At 40.0% G+C, this 16827-nt stretch overlaps 1 protein-coding gene across 3 annotated transcripts in view; it reads right to left on the minus strand.

Annotated features, from left to right (window-relative positions):
- NELL1 (neural EGFL like 1) overlaps window positions 1-16827 on the minus strand; it is an 886038-nt gene that overhangs the window by 679336 nt on the left and 189875 nt on the right. For all 3 annotated transcript variants that reach the window (XM_057749117.1, XM_057749116.1, XM_057749114.1), the window contains 4 exons: window positions 10842-10914; window positions 10126-10208; window positions 1970-2104; window positions 937-1039 (listed from right to left, as the gene is read on the minus strand). In XM_057749117.1, coding sequence (XP_057605100.1) covers window positions 937-1039; window positions 1970-2104; window positions 10126-10208; window positions 10842-10914 — 394 coding nt within the window. The remainder of the gene's footprint in view (window positions 1-936; window positions 1040-1969; window positions 2105-10125; window positions 10209-10841; window positions 10915-16827) is intronic.

Raw genomic sequence — 16827 nt, forward strand, 5'->3', positions numbered from 1 at the left:
GATGATGGTGTTTTTTGGTAGAGAAATGATCTTGAAAATTATCCATCGGATGACACATTTCTAACCTAAACTCTCCTTTTTCAATGAAGAGCACATGATTTGATAAAAAAGACTATGGGCTTTGTCATCAGACAGAAGTCCTTTTATACCTCACCTCTGTCATTCACCAGCCTTGCAAACTTGGTAACTTAGCTTCCCCAAGCTTCCTATAAAACAGGGACAATAATAATCCCCACCTAAAAGACTGAGGTGAGGATTCAATAAGCTAACAGAATTAACCCACCTAACACAGTAACTGGCACGTACCAGCCCTTCTAAATGACAGCCTTTACTCTTCCTGGTTGTCTCAAGTGTTCGTTTCACCATTTCATTTGAAACACTGTTCTTTGTAATGCAGAGGGAAAAGGATTTTTACATCATTATATAATTTGGACAAGCCAACTTTGAAGGAAATTGTTCCAGTATTTCAACTGAAGTTCAATCCTGAAATTCCTAACAAAGGCCCTTTAATAACAGGAAAACTGGCCAAGACCTCAGATGGCTGAAACACAGAGTACAGCCCTTAACGTGATCACAAAATGAGGGGACAAAAGCACATGGTGCCTTGGAGTCCTGACTTTACAGATCAACTCCACACACTACTAGTCATTTGACCAGGGACGAGTGACTTAATCCTTGCGAACACCAGTTCCCTCTACGTAAGAATGGAAAGAAAAATAACTAAGGTTGCTGTGAGGACTTAGGAAAAAAATAGCCTATGTAAAGTGTCTGCACATTACAAGTGATTAAAATATAGCCACTGTTACCATACATTTATTATTATATCAACTGCTAGTACTTCATTTCATCAATGTTAATCAACTGAGGCCTGAAAAATAGGGGAATAAATCAATCTCGAAATACAGAGGGCCACCCTGACCCTCAGCCAGTACTTACGTCGGCAGACCTTACAGCACTGGCCGGCAATGTGCACAGGGAGGGAGTCTGGAGAGCAATTGAGGGGGGGACAGGACATCCTTCGGCATTCCACAGTGCCACTCTGAGGAAGGAAGGACAGGGAAAGGAATCTCAGCAGACGTGACCTCAGCAGGAAAAAGCTCACATCTCATCCCAGAAACCTCATCAGGGCAAGAGAAGCAATGTGAGCAATTCCCAGTCCACTACAAGACCACAAATAAAGAGTTTTCTCCAGTCCAAAGGAACCCATGCCACCTCAATTACCTTTCTGATGTACATCACTGGCTTCATCCCACCCGCCCATATGGACTAAGTAGATCAGGCAGAAAACAAAAAGCCTGTTTTCACAAGAACATAAATAACACCTTTTGCCCACCCTGTCAATCACTGTTGAAGCACTAACAACTGTGTTGTATTTTTGCAGACAAACAGTGGCATTCTTCTGATAGTTATCAAATAATTCCAGCTGGACGGGGTTTACATCTTAAGTTGGTGGGGGTGCCTCTTGTAATTCTTTAAAACAGATCAAATAATAGATACAAATAATACAAATAATGGATAACCTGAAAGTCAGGGGGGGTCTCGCAGTTCTCTAGAACAGATAATGGCTACCTTGTAAAATACAATGAAAACACCTACAAACTAATTAAACCCCCTTTTAAAATGTATTCTAGCAGAGAAAAGTTGTGAATGAAGCAAACCGTTAGGTGGTTTGAAAGCCAAAGGATTCCCTTCCTCCCTCTGATACTCTAATCTCCAAATAGTAACTTTCGTAATAATATTAGATGATGTTAGAGTGTGTGGAAATTAAAATCTGCTTTCCCTTGACAAGTGTTTGTATTTGCAATGACACTTTTCCAGCTTCCCTTCGCAATTGCTCCACTTACTAAATAGGCACTTAGTAAAAAGGTAGTACTCCTTAGAGTTAGCATTATAAAGAAATAGGTTACACGATAATTAGTACAACTGACCTCTTAAAACTGTTAGTCTATTTATGCACAAAGAGCCTTACTTTGCATGTGCAGTTCCTGCAGTGATCACCATCAACCCAGGAGTCTTGGTCTCTATACAGCAGTCCACTCACTTGACAGGTCTTCTCACAGTGACAGTTTTCCAGCTGACTAAGTCTCGTCTCTGCATAGTTCAGCTGCAAACAGGAGTTACCAGGTGTCATTTCTGTAATTTAACTGCATTGTCCTAACAAAGTTAATCCAAACAAGCAAAAAGAAATCCAAGCAAGAGGAGAAAAACATGCTCAAAGATTGATTTCTTAGCCAGATCTGTTTTTTGGAGATTATTTTCTTTAATTTCACACAAGGTAGAATCATTCTAAATTGAAGACATACTGGCTCCCATGGTCTAATGAGCACCAAATGAGACATTAAACTGGATCCCAGGGACCTCAGCCGCGCTCATCAATGTGTGTGCTTTCTGCCCAAGCCCAGGGGGAAACACTTGTAATGAACGCGTTCTCAAGGACTGGTTACAATGGTTACAGGAGATCTAATCAGCAACTCTGAAGCGCTTACATTTATCTCCCACCATCCTGTCCCTGCTCTTCACACACTAACTAGAGTGTGGTGATTTACAAGCTGGGAAGTCACTGATTCCTCTTTTATGAAAAATGCTGCGGAGACAGGGCCAGAAAAAGGGTGTTATAGGTGGATCTTATTTCTCCCCAGCTCAGGATCCTCCAAATAGAATGCCCCAGGAATTCACTTTGGTGTTCAAATAAGGTCAAGAGAGGCAACTTAACCCCCTGGTGAGATGAGGATTTTGTAAAACAACCTTTTTCTAGGTCACCCATATGCTACTGTTAAACATGGAATCTTAGAATCTCCAATTTGAAAGGGTTTATCAAGTTTGAAAGATGTGACAAGTAACCCCTTCAAGTGATCATCCAGGCTCTGTTTGCGCGTCTAACTGTGAAAGGACACTCGTTACCTTCCAAGGTAAGTTACTTTCCTTGGTTAGCTCCGGCTGTTTGACACATCTTTCCTAGCTTGAGCTATGAAATTTCTCTCCCTTTTTCCTATCAGACCTAGTTTTGCCTCATAGCCCATCCTGAGCAAGTCTAATCTCTCTACGAACATTTGAGGTTACCTGTCCTCATGCCTGCTCCTGACCACATTCAGCCGCACCCGGTTCCCCTGAAAGTTCCTCGTGATACGGTTCCAACCCTTCCTCCTAATCACTCTCCATGTAGACTGCTCTAGCTTGCCTTCAAAAATATGGTACAAAACCCCCAAATCTGGTATGATCTCTCTGTTGTCACATCCATACTGAGTAACTCAGCCCAGTAGCAATATCACCCTTCTTCCCTTCTCTTTACATAAACACCGTCATGATGGAAGAACAAATATGACTTTCTAAAAACGCATCAGATGCTTTCTTTTCCTTTTCAATCATTCTTATATATGCCCGTCTTGACCATTTTCCCCATACAGGAGATCAAATCAATTTTTGATCCAAACTAAGACTATTTCAAGGCAATATTTCTAGTTTTAATGGTTGAACCTGGCTAAGGATGACTTCTACCATCTTTCTCTATTTTCTATGGTTCCAGTCCATACCTGTGCCTCTCAATTACTCATAACAGTGCTATACTCTGGAAATGGAATCCACGTATAATTCCAACCTTGATTTTTGTCACTTATTCCATCCTCTACCTCTAAACTTTTGGAATTTCTTGAGAAAACTTGTTCCTCGTCTGCCTGTCATGGGTCGTACCAAGAGGAAGGGAAAAGAACAAAAAGGATCCTGAACAAGCTACATGCGCTATAATCAGCTCTGAAAAAAACGGAATTGACTATGCCTGAAATATTAGCTTCCTAGGATTCCTCTGCTACACATGATCTTCCAAAAATTCAGGTTACATTTAAATCTCCAGCCTAATCATAGAGCTTCCAGAATCGATGGTAATTAAGTCCTTTGGAAATTCTTTAGGAAACACAGATAATATATGCTTCCAAAAGTATGGTGACACCAAGTAATCAAAACCGTATACTGGTGAAAGATAATAAAAAGGAGGTGATAACATCACATATTATCTTTACTTCATTTCTGTAGCCTCAGTAGTTTCCACATTAGGTAGTGATAGGCACATGACCTGGGAATGAACAAGAAAGAGTTGAACAAGAAAGGCGCATGACCTTGGAATGAACAAGAAAGACGGGAATGAGTGACTCAGAATGAGGAATCTATGAGAGGAGAGTGCCTGTCTTACTCTGAAAGTCTTGGAACAGCTGTAGTGTCTGTATCACTGAAAAAAGTTACCTAAGGACTAGTCCAAAAGGCAATACTGTATCTAACCAAGTTTCCTGAACATCCAGGAGCTTGCCTAAAGGCAACATTGTCAATTTTGTCAACAAAGCTGAGATATGCGCAGCTAAAAAACTCGGATTCCAAGGAAAAGCCTCAATTTTAATACAATGGAAACTATTCTCAAGGCCGATTTTATTTCCCTTCTGAGCTTTATTTTCAATTTTTTAATATATTTAACCTGTTCTGACAACAGTGAAAAGTCCTAATCTCTGTAATAATAAGAATGCATCAGACAGACACAAAGACAAAGGAATATTAAGGCAAAAAACTAATTTTTCAAAAGCACTTAATATGTAATCTTGCCTTCCTTTTCCCCCTGCTAAATCCTGAAGTAACAATAAAGGAGAAAAACAACTCTGAATCAAAGAATGAATTACATTTTCTGTCACTGGCATTAGCATGCTGAATTTATACAAATTCATTTTCAAAAGCTATTTCTACACTACCTGCCATTTTCTCTAAGAATGCCTGCAGATCCAAAACAGATAGGGTATCAAATCTACATCTCTTTTCTGTTTTACCTTTGTTCGCACATTTATCTAAGCAGCCATGGACTGAATCATTTATTCTTAACTCTACACATTCAAAGACAGACAGCAAAGGCCTTTTTCACAGCAAGAGGTCAATGAATGAATCTAAGTACATTAGTCGTGCGGTAGATTGCTTTTCTTTTCCTTTGAAATATTATTTATTTGGCATTTGCTATATGAAAGGGAAAAAAGAAATCTATTGCATTAAACCCTTAAGCTTAATTGAAAAATCACTATTGAGCTCCTCGAAACAATGAAAGTCTCAAAATTAAATATGTTACAAGCTGAAATGCTACTCCAAGTGCTGCTTGATTTACATAAATAGATTTGTCAGAGATTTAAATAGAAGTAATCAAGAAATTCCCCATCTTCAGCATCTCTTCTTCCTGAGCTTGAAGGGAGAATGTGGTAACAGCACAGGTGGGATGCAAGAGCAGGACACAGCCTAACCCTATCACTGTGTACTTGGCTCAGTGTGTGGTTTCCACAGTGTTAAGGCTACCGGGCAGAACTCCCAGAATAAGCCAAGGGATTGGTGGTCTCTTGTGGGTCACTTAGGGGAGGTGTTAGGGGACCGCTTCCCTGCACCTTCTTCCCTTTGAAAAAGTATGGTTTTGCCAGAATGTTGGGATTCTTCAAGAGGGCTCTTCTGTACCCTAACCTCTGTCACCTGAAGCTACACACAAGCTGCTCCCGTGATCTGTCCTAAATCAAGCAAAGGCAGTCATTTTTAATCACTCCTGACTTTGAAAGGAGAAAAGGAATAGCAAGCCCCCCCCTCCCCCAGGTGGAACCCTGAGTTGATCTGGTGTCTGCACCTGTTTGGTTTGACATGGTTTGGGCTACCAATTCCTGTCAAGCTTGTGTGCTAGGCTCGCTCTCTGGTAGGAATCCATGGCTTCCACTATGACCCAAGTGTGAGGACTTTCTGCTGCTTTACAAAACCTCCTGGCTCTAGACCAGGGCTCCGACAGCAACTCTCATGCAATCTTTATAAAACGAAGAATAATTGTCACCATTTTACATATGGGGAAACTGCAGCTGGAAACAAGACCAGTGACTCATTCCAGGCTGCAAACATTCAAGGAAGTGATAAAAATGAGATTCAACATCAGATGAATCTTACTCCAAAGCCCATTTCTAGCTCCACCATGATCTATATAACGAATGCCTATTTTAATCATAACTGCTGGGCAACTCAAACCAAACCTCCAAACCCATCAGTTAAATCTTGCCATGATAGGCTTATTTAACTAAAGGCAAAGCCCAATTCCAGATGGATTTGGTGCCATAGAATTCCCTTTGCACCTGGGAACCGTACTTGCCTTCCAGTTTGGCTTAACACTCCAGACTCCATCTCCTTCACTCTGCCAAGGGATGCATTCCACTCTGCTTCCATCACGATGGCAGACAAGGTACCCTAAAAGACTTCACCAATTGAACCAACTAAAATGCTGGATAAGATACACAAACCAAAACTTTAAAAAAAAAAAGCATCACAGGAGCTGATTCAAAAGGAAGAAAGCCACAGTGGCCAAAACAAACCGACAGCCAGGGATCCAGGGAGGTGAGTGAGCACCAAAGCCAGCCTCCAGGATGTTAGCCCAAACATGGTACCCTCGAGCTCCCACTGTGCACAGGGGGCCAGGGAGACGAGATAGAGAACAGGGTCTGCCCAAGATGGGGTGTCTCAAAGCAAACTCCTACATCAAGGTGCAGCCCCAAAAGCCTGTACCCTCAGCTTAAGAGTGAACAGAAAGGAAACAAGGCTTGCACCAGGCACAGACAGAAGACCCGCCTGTTCGGACCGTGGCACTGGCTAGAGGGAAATATCTTGCTTGAGAAATCTTTAAGAATTCTTTGCTGAGAATTCACCTGGCCAGTCCTAGGTTTGCAGTCTGATTCTGAGCAGTCCCTATGATCTGAAAACCCTTAAGGAGATAATACAATAGAAGTGGCTCCTGTGTGGTCCTGGCAGAAGCACACACATGTGAACCCAGGACTCCGAAAAGGAAAACAAGTGGCTATAACCAGATGGTGAGCTAAGAGGCCTTGTTCTTGACCTGACCTTCCTCCTTCAAAGGCTGCCACAAGCTCTATGCTCCCGTTTCACCCCTAACAGGTACCACCTGAACAAACACTTCTCTTTTTCTCTCATCTTACGTGCTCATTCTTCCTCTCACTGGTATCACCATCCTCCTACTGGTAGCATCCACCTCCCTCTCTCCATCAGTCATTCCTACTTTATATCGTTTGGTTCTCTTTCTAATTCTCTCTCCTCCATCCATAAACTTTCTCAGTCATGATCCAACTTACAGAATCTAAGTTTGAGTTCTGGCTTTGCCATCCACTTTTCTTGGGAAAAGTTACATACCCTTCTTGGAACTCAGTTTTCTCATCTGGACAATGGGCTAATAAACCTAGCTCAGGGGATTGTCATAAGGATTAAAGAGAGACTGAGTGTAAAACATTTAAGCATTGTACCTAACACGTAGTAAACACTCCATAAATATTACCTAATACGAGTATCTTTCCAGCTTATTCCAGATCAGGGGTTGACAAACCAAGGCCCATGGACCAAATCTGGCCCACCACTTGTTTTTGTATGGCATGTGAGCTAAGAATAATTTTTACAGTTTTCAGTAGTTATATTTTATTTTTTATTGACATATAGTTGATGTACAATATATAAGTTACCTAAATACAATAGAGTGATTCACAATTTTCAAAGGTTATACTCCATTTATAATTATTATAAAATATTAGCTGTATCCCGTGTTGTACAATATATCCTGGTATCTTATTATATAATAGTTTGTACTTCTTAATCCACTCCCCCTATTTGCTCCTCCTCCCTTTCCCTCTCCCACTAGCAACCACTATTTTGTTCTCTGTATCTGTGATTCTGCTTATTTTTTGTTATATTCACTAGTGGTATTTTTTAGAGTCTGCATATAAATGATATCATAAGCATTTGTCTTTCCCTGTCTGATTTATTTCACTTAGTATAATGCCCTCCAAGTCTATTCAAGTTGCTGTGAATGGCACAATTTCATTCTTTTTTATGGCTGAGTAGTATTCCATTGTGTGTGTGTGTATGTGTGTGTACCACATCTTCTTTATCCATTCATCTGTTGATGGACACTTAGGTTGCTCCCACAGCTTGGCAGTTATATATGATGCTGCTATGAACACTGCAGTGCATGTATCTTTTTGAATTAGTGTTTTTGTTTTCTCTGGACATATACCCAAAAATGGAATTGCTGGGTATATGGTAGTTGTATTTTTAGTTTTTTGAGAAACCTTCACACTATTTTCCACAGTGGCTGCACCAATTTACATTCCCACCAACAGTGTACAAAGGTTCCCTTTTCTCCACATCCTTGCCAACATCTGTTACTTGTGCTCTTTTCGATGCTGGCCACTCTGACAGGTGTGAGGTGATACATCACTGTGGTTTTGATTTGCATTTCCCTGATGGTTAGCAATGTTGAGCATCTTTTCATGTTATATTGATTGATTATATTGACGCGAAATAAGTATATACATCATGTTCTCAATTTTGCTTCCTGATCTACAAAGACTAAAATTTACTAGCTGACCTGTCATAAGAAAGTTTGCCAACTCCTCTCCTAGATTATCATAGATTCCAAATTTTGCAGAGAAAATGGAAGTACTCAGTTCTCTAATTATAATTCTATTCATGGTTTGAAAGAAATATACTTATAAATTTTCCAGCGTGCTGGGGGTGTTTAGATGGTGGATTAAACCATTTTCCACTTACAATCACCCACAATTAAATATCTTCTGCCTCACAGATACCCATTTTACATAATAATGTTTTGAGGACAGAGCTCAATGTGGCTGCTAGATAATGTACAGCTAAAAAGAGAAAAATGACATTCCTGCAACAGGAAAGAATGAGAACAAAAAGGGTACCCTCAACGCCAGCAGATAGAGAACCACAATCACCTGAGGCTGAGTGGCATGTTTCTTGTTTCAAAAATTTGGTAGCGAGCTAAAATATAATTAACAGTATTGAGATCAAGCTGCTCCAGACAATGTGAAATAAAAGCTTCTGTATGCCACAAGCTGGGAAGGCAAATAATTGCCTGCATTTCACATTTCCATTGCACTCTGAAGTGTAAAGCCCTCGAATCTCGGTTTTAGTTTCTCTCCTTACAAAAGGGCTCTGTCTGTCCTTTGCAGACAAAAGGGGACTTGGCCAAAAACCTAGCTTGAAACAGAAAAATTTCTTCAGCAGCACCACCTTTGAGTCCAAAATACAGCCCTACCTCCCAAACACTGACCTACCCACCAATTTTTTCCACGTGCTATGGCTGATGGCAGAAGCAGTCACAGCCGCAGGTAGAATAGGATTAATGTATCATTTTCACTGTTATGAAAATTCTTCCTTTTGCAGAGTATAATGTCTCTTAGGCCCAACCTAATTCTTTCTTCGCCCTAGGCCGGAACTCATGTCCACGACTGACTGGTATCATAACAACAGCATTAGCCACGTTTTCTATTTATTCAGCGCCTTTCTTCACAAGGCTCAGGGCTTTTCATTATCAATCTAAACTTTATGAGTATATGTTATTAAAGTCCCTAATTGTTTACATTTCTGGCTCTGCCACTCGATATGAATGTCTCTGAGGCAGAAATCACGTCTTCCCCATCACGGCCTCCTATGTGCCTAACACAGTGCCTGGCAAATAGCAGATCAGCAGATCCTCAAAAGATGCTTGTTAAGTGGATGATGGAGAATAGGGAAAGATGCAGAATTATAAAACTGATGGTGTTGAAAGGCAAACTTTGCCTCCTTTGCTGTTTAACTCAGGACCAGTTTTGAAATGAATCATATTAGAAGTGTGATATAATGCCTTCCTGTGACAGTAATCTGTTCCTAACAATAGCTATTTTGCCCTTTCTGATTATAGCAATTATTCTTGCCTCCAAAATGCATTAGCTTATAAGCAGCAGTGACTCTGACCATATATCATCTCTCAGTGTAACTAGTTTAATAGCCAGTGGGCAAATTCCCTTTCCACTCCCAGGGAATCTACGGTGATACATATTGCCTCTTTCTTCCAAACATTTTTCAAGTAATCATTTTGATGCAGCCTGATAGTATCAAAGACGTAAATGGTTATGTTTACCATAGGTTGTCCTATTTCAAGAAAGAATAACCATTTTTATAGTAACATATTGCAGATGCCAAAGCTAAAAACATTTCCATTATAGCATATCACTCTAAATTCCAGATAGGATGAACAAAGAAATGAAACGTCTCGAGTGAAATTTAGATACCTACTTTTGCGGTCATCTTGGCCAAAAGTTCCTGTAAATCCATTATTCCTTGCACCAGGCTTAAGAAATCACTGCAAGTTGGGCAAGCTCAATAAAGAAAATATAAAATAAATGTTGATACTGCGCTAATAGAAGAAAAAATATTTTTAAACAGTAGTTGTTTGGCTACGTAGAAAGGCTTTTGCTTTTCTGGTTAAATTTGACTTCAAAATTGGAGTGAATTCACAGAGGATTTCAGATCTAGATATTTTCCTTTTATTAATAAGCAAAAAGGAACAAGGACTAACTGAAAATAAGGGCAGCATGTTTTTAACTTTAAAACATTTTAAATTTTAAATTAAACCCTCATTTTTATTGGGACTAAACAATTGTGAATTATCACAGAAGCAGAAAAAGTAAACTCATATCCAAGTCATGGTTTAAAAAATAGTTTATATACATGTATTTATACAATTAGATCAAACATAACTTTCTATATCAATCTACAGACCCAAAACTACTGTCATTGCTTCCTACCTTCAAATTTAAATTCTTCAAATACATAAACTTTGTAAAAATCCAAAGACACAGAAGTATTTAAGATACATAAGATCTCTCGCTAACCCCACCACCTCATAAGTCAACCATGTAAATAGTTTGTGTATATCCTTCCTGAGGTGCTTCTCTGATATCAAGTTATATAATATTAATAATTCAGAAATGCTTTAAGTTGCTACTTACTGCGATTCAGGTTCGGACACTGTGTTATGTATCCATTTGGCATAAAGATGATTTTCCCATCTTGGATAATCCCCTTGACAACAGAAGACAGAGGTGGCAATCAGTATTACAGTTACCAGTTCAAATGGCCCCTGTCACATGCTCTCTGCAGGGAAGATTTTTTTTTTTTTTTTAACAAGACTGATAACCTCATTCAGAACATGAATTAGCCTCAGTTCACACTGACCTACTCCAAACCATCCTCTTCTAAAAGCCTTGAAGTGTCCATTCATCTTGAGAAAGCTACAATTATCAATAGTTACCACTGGTTTATTCTAATGATATCATAGAACTAAGGATCCATCAGTCACTGTTCTTAAACTGTCCCAACTAAAAAGGCATTGATGCAATAAAAATTCTCCTCAATGCCCTGGTCATCTTGGAACATTAAATATTGCTGATTTATAGGATTTTTTAAGCGGTAAAAAGAGACAATAGGAATATATTAGACTAAAATGTTCTGATTCATTTAGTCAAGGAAATAAAATTAGATGTGCGGAAAACTCCTTAAGAATCTTGTTCTCAGCTAATTGAGTAACATGAGTCTTTGCTGGTGAGTCTTAAGATTTGCTCAACATCTCACTGTGGATAAAAGGTGGTCTTTTAATTCTGCAATTTAGTCTGGAAGAACAGCCCTAATTTAAGAAAGTCACTGGGGCTGCTGTCTCTCAATGAAAATATTGACTTGGTTTTTGGATTTTTCACGCTGAATTTCAAGATTCTGTTTTTAGGATATTTTTTTTCCTGATTTGATGGAAGAGATATTACATAACAGATGGAACATGTAGAAGCTGGTTCAGAATATTGAGCTTAATCTATAAATAAAATATAGGCTTATGATAGTGCAGCCAGTCTTTCAGAGAGAGTAACATTTAACATTTATGTGCTCATCTTCTAAACAGAAGGTAATCAGCAAATGCTGTTTCTGCTTAGTATTTCAAGATAAAATATTAATTGGAAATATTAATAGAAATAACAGGGTCACAAGGCCTCGTCCCCAGAATTAGATACTTTGATTAACCTCTTCCTCTTAGAGGACGATGCAGTGCCTGTGATTACGAGAGGAGACAGCCTCACTATAGGAAGGAGCTCCCTGCCACAGGTCCTCATAATGTATTTGTCATCTCTTGCAGGGGGATTCCAGGGACCAATTAATGGGGCACAATCTAAGTCAATCAGCTTCCTCCTGGCACAAAGTTGCTCAGTTTTTCAAAGCAAATTAACTCCTTTGAGAGGCCAGGACACCTTTCAAGCACATTTGAGGAATTCCAGAAAAGCATGGGACTGGCAGTCAAGGGCCCAAGGTTCAAGGTCTGGATCCATTTGTAGCAAACTTACTAAGTCAACTGACTCTGAGCTTCAGTTGCTTCATCTAGAAAAAGAAGTGCTGTATGCAAAAGCTACAGAACCTTCCAGCACTCAAGTGCTGGGTCAATGGAACAGGCGTCCAAACTGAAATTGTCACAATTTAGATCTCTGTGCTTTTGCTAACTTGCAAGAGAAAAGAAAAAAATCAGTCAAGAGCAGACAAAGCTACAGATTTCCATCAAAGAACAGACCATCAGAGAGAACTAAATATCACATTAGAACATATCTGTCTAATGAGGCTGAATATGGATGAAGTTAGAGTGACCAACTATCCAGGTCTACGCGGGATTTAGAGATTTCAGTGCTAAAACTGAGACTCCCAGGCAAACCAGGGTAGTTGGTCACCCTCAGTGATGTGAAAGTGGCAAAAGCACTCATACCAGGAAAGGATTAGGTCCATCTATTATCTGTTGGTCAGAAGAGCCTAAATCATTCTTACTTTTAACAGCCATGGAAAGGGCCCTAAGAAACCAGGAGTATACTTGTCATGGTATTATCTTTGCCAAAACAAATGGAAAGTCCACTTGAAAAGGATTTCCCATCCACTTATCCTGTAGCAACATATATTATACATAGCAGTATTTCTTTTGTTTTTAATGACTAACTGATTTTGTCACTTTATAAATCACTAATTGCCTCTCCCACACTTTTCTTCTACCTGCCTCCCTCCTCACTTCTCTGTCTTTCCACCTTTAATCTCCAGTACACATGTGTGTGTTACACAGATCGTTAGGTGAAGATCAGTGATGTTGACCTGACCAAAAATGGAACTAAGAACTGACAGCCTGGACTTCCTGGTGGCACAGTGCTTAAGAATCCAGCTGCCAATGCAGGGGACATGGGTTCGATCCCTGGGCCAGGAAGATCCCACATGCCACGGAGCAACTAAGCCTGTGCTGCACAATTACCGAGCCTGCGGTCTAGAGCCTGTGAGCCACAACTACTGAAGCCTGCACCACAACTACTGAAGCCTGCACGCTCTAGGGCCCTCATGCCACAACTACTGAGCACATGTGTTGCAACTACTGAAGCCCATGCACCTAGAGCCTATGCTCTGCAACAAGAGAAGCCCATGCACGGCAACGAGTAGCCCCCATTCACCACAACTAGAGAAAGCCTGCACACAGCAACAAAGACCCAACGTAGCAAAAAAAAAAAAAAAAAAAGAACTGACAGTTTCTCAATCCCATCAACACAAAAACTCAAGGCACTTCACCCGATATTTTTTCCAAAAAAAAAGTCATGAGGGTCAGCCCACATACTGGCATAAAAACATGTTCTTGCCAAATGAATCAAGATGGGAATGCTAATTTATCTGAATGGATGTAATTCCATGCTGGATTAAAAGGGTGGCAATACACTGTACGAATACCAACTGCAACCCAAGGAAGTGTGAGTGTATGTGTGTGTACCTGTAAATACATACTGTGTATATATCCCAGTACCTTCCCACAATGAGAACTGAAAGGTCTTGTTCTAAATTGTCATATGAACTAGAGTCATCCCTTAGTAGCTGGAAGGTAGTTTTGGGACACCCCTTCCCCCCATGGATACCAAAATCTGCAGATACTCAAGTCTTTTATATAAAATGGCATAGTACAGTACGTCCTCTGTACACACAGGTTCAGCATGCATGGAGTCAACCAACTGTGGATCGAAATTGGTTGATTCTGAAAATGTGGAACCTGCAGATAGAGGGCCGACTATATTTACTGCCTGGACATTTATCAATGAAAGAAGCACTTGGAATATTACTCAGCCATAAAAAGGAATGAAATTGAGTTATTTGTAGTGAGGTGAGTGGACCTAGAGTCTGTCATTCAGAGTGAAGTAAGTCAGAAAGAGAAAAACAAATACCATATGCTAACTCATATTAAATGGAATCTAAAAATATGGTACTGATGAACCCAGTGGCAGAGGAAGCATAAAGACACAGATGTAGAGAACAGACTTGAGGACATGGGGAGGGAGGGAAGGAGAAGCTGGGACAAAGTGAGAGAGTAGCACTAACATTTATACACTAGCAAATGTAAAATAGATGGCTAGTGGGAAGCAACTGCATAACACAGGGAGATCAACCCAATGATGGGTGGTGACCTAGAGGGGTGGGATGTGGGGGGGGCGGTAGGAGGGAGGACCAAGAGGGAGGGGATATGGGGAAATATGTATAAATACAGCTGATTCACTTTGTTGTACAGCAGAAACTAGCACAACAGTGTACTCCAATAAAGATCTGGAAATAAATAAATAAAGCATTTGCTAAGCATGTAGTTTTCCTTAGAAAATGGAATTTTATAAAGCATAAAGCAGCAAACAAAGAAGCTCGATCAGCCTTATTTCTCCCAGAAAAATCATCTATGAGGATTTCTATAGATGAAAGTGTACTTTAGAGCACAGCAGCTTCTCTCCAAAAAGATGTAATAAGGGATAAAAAGACAGAATTTCTATTATTTCTCTTTATTTAACTTTAAATGTATCTACACTGAAAAAAAGAAAAAGAAAAGAAACTCTGGCTGGGCCTATACTAGTGGACTTCATTTGATCTCAGTTTTTGAGACATAAGCTTTATTTCATACCATTCACCAGAGCAGTATTTCTCCAACTGCCAGTTTCTTAAGAATTACATCAAGGGGACTTCCGCGGTGGCTGAGTGATTAAGAACCCGCCTTCCAATACAGGGGACACGGGTTCGATCCCTGGTCCAGGAAGATCCCACATCCATGTAGCAACTAAGCCCATGCGCCACAACTACTGAGCCTGTGTGCCACAACTACTGAAGCCCACACACTCTAGGGCCCAAGTGTCACGACTACTGAGTCCACATGCTGCAACTACTGAAGTCCGCAAGCCTAGAGCCTATGCCCTGCAACAAGAGAAGCCACCGCACTAAGCCCATACACCACAAAGAAGAGTAGCTCGCACTCACCACAACTAGAGAAAGTCTACACAGCAACGAAGCCCCAGTGCAGCCTAAATAATTAAATAATTAATAATAATAAAAAGAATCACATTGAGTATTTGTTTAACATTCACATTCTTACATCAACCCCAGATGCTGTTTCAGAAGGGTTGGAATGGGCCCAGGAATCATCATTTTTATAAGCTGTCCCAGAGGATTCTCATGAAAGGTCAAGCGGCCCCACTTTGACAAACCCTGCCCTGTTGTCAATCACTTGATTTTCTCCAGCAAAAGCATTTACTCCTTACAAGTTCACAGTGGTGAAAGTGGCATCCACATCCAATACACAAATAGAGTAAAATCTAACTGATTTGGAACTAAATGGTGACCAACCAAATTACTAAATTATAAACACCACAAAGGCAAAAATCATAGGTTTTCACCTTAGCGTCCCTTGCAACTCCTATCACAGTATATTTCACAAAGTAGTCACAATCAATACCTTACGTGCATCAAATTCCTGAAAACTATGAATTATACAATTGTAAGAGAGCAAAAATTTGCCACTCAAAATGTCTCCCTGGCATGCAGATTATTTAGACCTGAAAACAATCAAGGCCCAAAAGACTCAGGAAAAAACTTTGACCTTCCTCCTAACTGTCTAAAAGGATTTAGATAGAAGGCTTGTTCCCAGAATAGAGTTATTACCAGAGATATCTGCAAGGAATACGAGCTAGGTGTGGTGGGGAAACAGATCAGCGTGCACTCTGCACCCCATTGTCTCTGCATGGCCCAGTAAACATTTATTTACTGAACATTTGCTTTAGCATCTCCATGTGAACTGCCTACCTCCCCTTTGAAGTCCCAAAGCCCTACCCCGACATCCTCTTTTGTCTTTAGCTGAAGACAGTATTTAAGGTGACAGTTTCAGCCATTTTGGTAAGCTACTCAGGTTTCCTGGGTCTTTGCCATGCATACATGCTATTAAAATTTGTTTTGAGTTTCTGCTAATTGGTCTCATGTCCATTTAATTCTTAGACTCGCCAAAAGAACCTAGAAGGGTAGAGGAAATTTTCTTCCTCCCTGACACAATATTGAACTACAATTTTCATATCTGTTAAGAGTCTGTGAAAATCATGCAGAATGTTAGTTGTTAAACTAGGGGTACATGTCAGAATTTTAGAGGCGGGTGAGAGAGCACAGTCATGTATAAAATTTTGACAGTGGTCCTGAGGTGATTTTTGATATGCCTGATGAAAACTACTGATTCAGGTCCTGATCACCTGGTCATTTGACCTGTGAAAAATCTAAAGCTTTGATCCTTTAATCAGCTTTCCTAAAGGACACCTTAATGTTAGACCATCAACTACAGGTCTACTAACTCCAAACCAGTGTTGGGCCACTGCAACACAGTGTAAGTAAAATATATCATTTGAGAAAGTCTCATAGTTACATGGGCTAACAAGATGGTGCTACTAGGAAGTCCTGTTATCAAAATGAGGTTCTATCTTAATTGCCTTCATGGAAAGATACTATTCAACCGTCCAGAATGAATTATTTGCATTAGATGCTAACAGCTTGCTGAAACAGTTTTTCAGTGCTGGAAAACTGAGGTCCTTTTAGGTAGCCTAACATTCTCCCCTGCAATCTTATTTACACTATTAATTTGCTAAACAATCC

The sequence above is a fragment of the Hippopotamus amphibius genome, chromosome 9, assembly GCF_030028045.1.
Source record: "Hippopotamus amphibius kiboko isolate mHipAmp2 chromosome 9, mHipAmp2.hap2, whole genome shotgun sequence".
In the NCBI taxonomy this organism is placed as follows: domain Eukaryota; kingdom Metazoa; phylum Chordata; class Mammalia; order Artiodactyla; family Hippopotamidae; genus Hippopotamus; species Hippopotamus amphibius.